Raw genomic sequence first — 6,879 nt, 5'->3', positions numbered from 1 at the left:
GAAGCATTTTCACTGCCACCGGGTTTCTTCAGGAACACATCAGACCCATAGGAATACAAGAAACAAGATTTAAAATATTTTTTGTCTTATAAGCAGAACTGGAGCATGTCTGTCTTTAACTTTTTTTTTAGGGGACCCCTGGAAAAAAAAAAAAAAAAAAAACAAGCAGATACACATGCAAACACACAAGTTAATATAATTCATCAAATCTAAAATTGAAGGAAGTCTAAGAAACAAAGAATTAGTATCTCAGTCCATTCAGTGAAAAATCAAGAAATCATCTACAGATCAATAAGACAGGAAGAATTCATAGTCCTCTAAAATAAGAAATCTGTGATAACACACTGTATCATTGCTCTGCAACCACCATTACCTGGGTGAATGGCTAACTTCAAAAGATGGGCTGATGTCTTCACTTTTTTAATGACACCTGGCAGAACTCTGAAGACAACATTCTTATTATTATCTTTCAATAACTTCTTATTACAGATAAGAGGCTGAAATTTACTCGGAGCACTTAATGGTGTGTGACTAGTACAAGTTTCATAGAAGGAAACTGTTAGAGATACTAGCAAGAAAGAAATGTTTCAGAAGGACTTGACAGAGTAATTACTGTAGCCTTAATATGCATTTGATTTAAAGGGATAAAAAACACATACACAAAACCTGTGAATGAACAGGACTAATTTTAACAAAACTATTTAGAGTACACAAAACCTTCACATGATATTTAAGTATCATTACTCATCACAAATACAGAAATGTACACATTTCAGCAGTTGTATCTTACACACATGCTCATATTCTTTTTATTTTCATACATTAGAAAATTAAAATTTATTTGACTATATAATCACTTTGTTATTCACATCAGGCCACTTTTTTTTAAACACATCAAGCCACACCAGAATTAAAATTGGAGTTCAATAAAAAAATACACAAACAGCTTGATTTGTAAAAAATATTAAGATTACATCAAAACTGATACAAAAGTCAAAATCAGTGTGAAAGCTCAAAACTGAAAAGAAAGCCTAGCATGAAAAATGATACATACTGTGTTCAAGAAAGTGTGCTAGCCCAGGCAAATCTTCAGGGTCAAAAATACTGCCAACAGTAACACAAAGGGCAGCAGCAGACTGCAAAGAAAACACATTGTATATTGTTGCAACAACTTGTAAGAAAAATGTTTAATCTTATCTGGCAGACAAATGATCAGACAAGGAAGTAACTGAAATTTAACCAGAAAAACAAACAAATAAACAGGGGGAAGGAGGGAAGGCAAAAACATTGTTAATTTGTTGCCATGCTAGGGAAATCACTCAGCAAAGGGTGAAGATAGGAACAAGAGCAGTAAAGGCTCAAACTTGAGCAAGAAAGCTGGACAGTGAACTACTAAAGAAAAACAGTACACTGACAAATAGGACTCCAGAATAGGTTATTGAGCTGGCTTTCCAAGACGGACAGGATTTGCAACTCCAAAACCATTAAAATCTGTAACATAAACATATACCATTTTCTCCGTACTTTCATCCTCCTCTTTCTTTCCTGTTGGTTCTGCCCATGCTTCTTCTACTGCTAACCCTTCTATTTCCATATCTGAGTCACTGGGACTCTCCTCATGTTTAACTTTCTCATCATCCTTTGTTATCAGAATTTTCTTCATCATCTTCGCTGTCTTTTCCTGAATCATTGTCATCATCAGTTCCAGTCTCAGACTCTACACCACTCTCTTCTGAGAATTCTTCCTCCACATTGCTGACATTGGAAATAAGTAATGCATGCAAACCATTTTGCAGTTTGATATACCTGTGAAATCAATCACATGGGCAATGTAAATTTTCCTGAAAACATCTAAATCATCAAAAAAGAGCTGAGTTCTACTTTATCTATAACTGTTCTAGACTACTGAATCATACCCTCTTTCCCACAACAATGTCACTGAAGATCTGCTAAGAATGAAGGATGACTTGAAAGTGGAATAACTTTTTGTCAAATTGTTGTTTTTTGTTGTTAATTACATAATTACATTTCCAAACAACAACAACATGTTACTGAAGGCAAAGAAGTGAGTAAATTAGATAAAAATTAGATAACAACAGATAAAAACAAATAGATTACTTCAATTTAATTAACTGGACAGCATAGTGAAAAAATGTAGAATCTGTGATATGCTCATAGCCCAAAGTAAAAAAATAAAATAAAACTTGTCATTTGAAGATGACTCAGCTACTTAATTTGATTTGATTTTTGATTACTCATTAAAGCTGCAGATATTTGTTCATTCCCTTCTGTCTACACCTGCAGGATAAAAGCAGTGTTAAAAATAATATAATTATTCCCCCTCGCCAAGGAACAGAAATTTAAAAATAAATAAATAAATAAATTTGGTATTTAAATTTCAGTGACAATACTTTATTCTGTACTGTAATTCCTCTTGGGCCACATCAACCACCACAAAATATATGCAATTTGCAATAGTAAACTAAGCAATACAGTTGAGATACATCACATATTTTGAAGTCTTCTTTCGATTAAGGAACAAAGCATTTATAGAGTCTTTCTCATGGGTATTTTTGTCAGAAAACAAAATGACAAAGAAGTGCAACTTCCACATGTAACATGAAGCAACGTTTATGATTATCTAGTTCCTGAAGGAATTTCAGTCCACAGTCTCTGACCAGGCAGAAGGGACCTACAAAGATCATCAAGTACAGCTCCTAACATAACAAGTTCCATTCTGCCAACTTAAAGCAATCTGCAGCTCGAAAGTTTAGATGATCCTTTAGATAGTTCAGCCTCAAAAAATCCTTAATAAAAAGAAAAAAATGAGACTGACTACACACTGTACAGAAAGCACTGCAGGGAAAGGAAAACAAGCATTCTGTGTTTACCATGCTCTGTCTAAATGAGTACATTTTACAATAACCCATTTTTTGGAATGTTTCTTTTGCTCTTAAACGCATGAAACCTGAACTGTTGCACATGCACACAGTACATGTCATGTGCTGCATCCTACAGAAGAACAAACTGGAATACAAATTGAATGAGCACATATATTAGACTTAAGATAAAGCGCACTACATCATTTACCTGGGTTGCACATATTTAGTTTTTAGTCGTTATTCACAAGTAGATTTGTCCAGGCTATTATCACTGTCCCTCAATATCCTTCAATTCCCTTGGAAGAAAAATAATAATAATAATAATAACATAAAAACAGTCTAACCGAGGCAGAGAAGATGCTTGAAGTGCAGAGTGAACGGCATTAGGAGTCCATGATCACGTCAGGTGTGACCCTTGAATACTTTTACTTCTCAATCTCTTTTTCCCCCCCCTTTTACCTCAGTCTTGGTGAGCCTACAGGGAATTGTTCTTTATTTTGTGTGTGCCTAGTGACTAGTGTCTGTAGGTCCAAGCAAATAGCAGTTAAATGAGGAAAAAAAGAGGTAATTTCTTTGCTCTGTTATTTTAGTCCAGTAAAGTCCTAAAACGCATCCCAACCTGGTACTTAACCCTCACAAAAGAGCACCTAGAAGTTACTATTTTTCAGAAAACTACTGCACGGGCTGTCGCTGTGGTAAGTTCTGCAGACAAACTGGCGTGTACGCTGGGGCTGAGCCCTCAGGTACCTCAGTGCCCGGAACAGGGGCCGGCGCCGAGCGACCGTTGGGGCGGCGGCGTGAGGGGGGCGCCCCTCACCTGTACCGTTTCGTGTCGCCGGGGGCCTTGGCGATCGCGAGGTCGCCACGGTTGGCTTCTGCTTTGGGGAGTGTGGCGGGAGGGGGGCGAGGAGGAGGAGGAGGAGGAGGAGGAGGAGGAGGAGGAGGAGGAGGAGGAGGAGGAGGAGAGGGGGTGCCCTCAGGGCTGCAGGCGCCGGCCCTGCCGCAGGGGGGCGCAGCGGCCGCTCCGCCGGGCTCCCGCGGCCAATGGCAGCGCGGGGCGGGAGAGGGGGACGGGACGCGGGCGCCATGACGCGCTCGGGCGGCGCCGGGGCCGCGCTGCGTGCCGGGAGCATGGCGAGCGACTTCTACCTGCGGTACTACGTGGGGCACAAGGGCAAGTTCGGCCACGAGTTCCTCGAGTTCGAGTTCCGGCCCGACGGTGAGCCGAAGGAGGGAAGGGGGGGACTCCCGGGGGTCGGGGCTGGGGGTAACGTGTGTCCTTCTCCCGGCAGGGAAACTGCGCTATGCCAACAACAGCAACTACAAGAACGATGTGATGATCAGAAAGGAGGTGAGGGGAAGGGACGGGTGAGGGTGAGGGGTGACGATACAGCGGGGTTTTCACGCCGGGTGTCGCCTCCAGGCCTACGTCCACAAGAGCGTGATGGAGGAGCTGAAGAGAATAATCGATGACAGCGAAATCACTAAAGAAGATGATGCTTTGTGGCCTCCTCCCGACAGGGTGGGCCGGCAGGTCGGTGTCTGCTCTAGCTGCTGCTCCTGCTCTTGTGTATTATCTCACTGAGCTTTTCTGTCAGCATTCTTTCTAGCAAAGAGGTAAATGAATGTTATTTTAAAACTTGTGCACTGTCTAAATCACAATCTCATTGTGAGAGCTAAGGATTCACAAACATAATGCATTCAGTACCCTTGTAATAAAAATGTAAAATCCTTCATCTTACTGCTTAAATATTTCTGTAGCTAATAGCCCAATGTAGTAATTTGAAATCATAATATATATTTCTGTAACTAATACTGCAATGTAGTAATTTGATATCATAATCTTTTACTTTGTAGGAGCTTGAAATAGTAATTGGTGATGAGCATATTTCCTTTACCACATCAAAAATTGGTTCACTCATCGATGTAAACCAATCAAAGTATGTATTCTGCTTTTTTTCTGCCTTTTTTTGTCATGTAGATATCTATGTTAGATATCTACGTTAGCTTACTATAAGAACGCCTGCTAGACATTCAGACTTAGAACTGTCATTGGCCTGTGTACGTTCTATGAAGACTTACAAACTTGGAATGCAAAATGTTTTTAAGTTTTATCAGTGCCAGATGAAATGAGTCTGTTACGTCTACGACTACCTCTGAAAAATACTGCTATGGGCTTTATATATGTGTTACTTCTAATGGCTGTTCTCTTAGAGCTTATTTTTTCTTCCTTCTTGTTGTGCACTGCAGGGATCCAGAAGGCTTGAGAGTATTCTACTACCTGGTCCAGGACCTTAAGTGTCTAGTCTTCAGTCTTATTGGACTACATTTCAAGATTAAGCCAATTTAAATTAAACAGATTGAAGTTTGTATTACGGTGTCTGTATGGGGGGGGAGGGGGGAGGGAGGAGGGATGCTTTTTCACTTCCTTGCTTCTTCAGATCTGAAACTTTTATGTATGTTAGATTTTTTTTTTTACAAACTGTAAGTGACTGTCGTAATAAAATGGTGAGATCTGTATTTTTAATTTAAGTTTTGGTGATAAACTGACTACCTAACACTTCTTTTATCCTGCTGCATTCAGGATATTATTTCATTTGTATCACAGAGCTGTATTTCGTTTATTCTATCTATGCAACAGCAGACGATAAATTTGTGTTACTGTCCCAATTTGGAAATCATGGGAGACAGCTCACCTGTTCAAAAAACTAAAGCCGATGATGACTGATTATAGCAAAGACACAAACTGTAACAACCTCCTGCTATGAGTGCCCACCTGCCTTTAGAACAAAAGTAAACAATAGATCATGCGAGGCCCATTCAGGCACCAAGACTCCCATCCAGCTTCTCTTAAAAATTTTAGACAAACTGAAATTAAAAGTGTGGAATGTATTTAGTTAAGTTCTAGACTAGTACGCCCTTTGTGCAGAACTGCTTGATAGATTTAGAGGATCAAACATATGTCTCAACTTCAAAGTGGTAATTTTTGGAAAGCACTATGGGAAGCAGGTGGATGGCTTTCATTATAAATATGAACTTGAACTGCATCTCTGGCAGTCTGACATCTGCTGGTGCCCACCTTATGGTGAGTAAGGGGGAGCTGTCACGTTTATAACTTCCCAATTAAGCCTGAATGCAGCAGAAAGTTGCTGCAAGATGAGAACTTGGAAGCATGGTGAAACTTGTGTAAAACGCCTCACATATTTCAGCTAGAAGTTTTAACTTTGAGAGTGTTTCTTCTGAGTGATGTTTCTAGTGTAACGGGCATCTTATCAAAACCAGATAAGGATTTACTGGCACCTTTACCTGTAACAGGGCAGCTCTAATTTAACTGGTCAAGCTTTTGCCCTGATAAATGAATTCACAGACTTTTTCCAGCATAATATATGGAACTTGAGAAAAGTAGTTCTAGTTTAGTAATAGCTGATCATTCTTCAAGGACTATTTATTGAAGCCTTACCTGAGGCATAAATTTAGTTCTGTGTATGGCGATACTTTTAAGGATCTGGGTGCGTCTTCTATAGCCAAAATTCACGTTGCTTAGAAACTCAACTTTGAAGCAATATCCTGCATTCTGCACAAAAAAGGTAAAGATGCCATTTCCTAAAAAATAATAAAGTAGGGCATGTATCTGTGTTAATTATTAAAATTCATCTCACTCTAAGTTCTCTACCAAGGTTCTCCCTCACCTTTCCCTCAGCTGAGGCAGCTGCGGCCGCCCAAGTCGCTGCAGGGCCGTGAGGGTTGTCCCTACACCAGCTCTGCCGAACTGAGCCCTCCCTCACCTTAGCACCTCCTCCTGTTATTCCTACATCAGACTGTGCCCAAATGACTTTTGGAAAGTCTAAAACCACCTCACCCCATACCGTGCCCGCCCAGCCCCGCTGGCAGGGCCTCCTGGCGGCACTTCTCGCTTCCCCTCCTCTCACCACGGGCTCTGCTGGGGCGCCCTCGCCTTCCTCGCCCTCCCCGCAGCCTGCCCCGCTCCTCTTCCCCT

The 6,879-nt window shown here is 40.7% G+C and overlaps 1 protein-coding gene and 1 long non-coding RNA gene across 2 annotated transcripts; one reads left to right on the top strand and one right to left on the bottom strand.

The window, feature by feature from the left end:
• Positions 1–546: 546 nt before the first annotated feature.
• On the bottom strand, positions 547–3,855 carry LOC118170455. Its single transcript, XR_004752723.1, has 3 exons — positions 3,700–3,855; positions 1,511–1,806; positions 547–1,136 (listed from the first exon to the last, which is right to left on the bottom strand). It is a non-coding gene; the product is annotated as an uncharacterized LOC118170455 (long non-coding RNA).
• Positions 3,856–3,935: 80 nt separating this feature from the next.
• On the top strand, positions 3,936–5,444 carry MAGOH (mago homolog, exon junction complex subunit). Its single transcript, XM_035332690.1, has 5 exons — positions 3,936–4,101; positions 4,175–4,233; positions 4,306–4,416; positions 4,740–4,822; positions 5,133–5,444. The coding sequence occupies exons 1-5, from the start codon at positions 3,969–3,971 to the stop codon at positions 5,230–5,232; spliced, it is 486 nt and encodes a 161-aa protein (XP_035188581.1). The 5' UTR covers positions 3,936–3,968; the 3' UTR covers positions 5,233–5,444.
• Positions 5,445–6,879: the final 1,435 nt, after the last annotated feature.

This window comes from Oxyura jamaicensis, chromosome 8 (assembly GCF_011077185.1).
Source record: "Oxyura jamaicensis isolate SHBP4307 breed ruddy duck chromosome 8, BPBGC_Ojam_1.0, whole genome shotgun sequence".
NCBI lineage: Eukaryota > Metazoa > Chordata > Aves > Anseriformes > Anatidae > Oxyura > Oxyura jamaicensis.
The sequence above is the reverse complement of the archived record's forward strand: the minus strand, read 5'-3'. Positions and strand labels throughout refer to the sequence as shown.

Bases quoted from the DNA above. Each gene is read 5' to 3' on its own strand.
- MAGOH (XM_035332690.1), top strand. From the start codon at position 3,969: ATGACGCGCTCGGGCGGCGCCGGGGCCGCGCTGCGTGCCGGGAGCATG. The intron at 4,102-4,174 runs GTGAGCCGAAGG...TTCTCCCGGCAG, and splicing joins GTTCGAGTTCCGGCCCGACG to GGAAACTGCGCTATGCCAAC. The intron at 4,823-5,132 runs GTATGTATTCTG...TGTGCACTGCAG, and splicing joins ATCGATGTAAACCAATCAAA to GGATCCAGAAGGCTTGAGAG.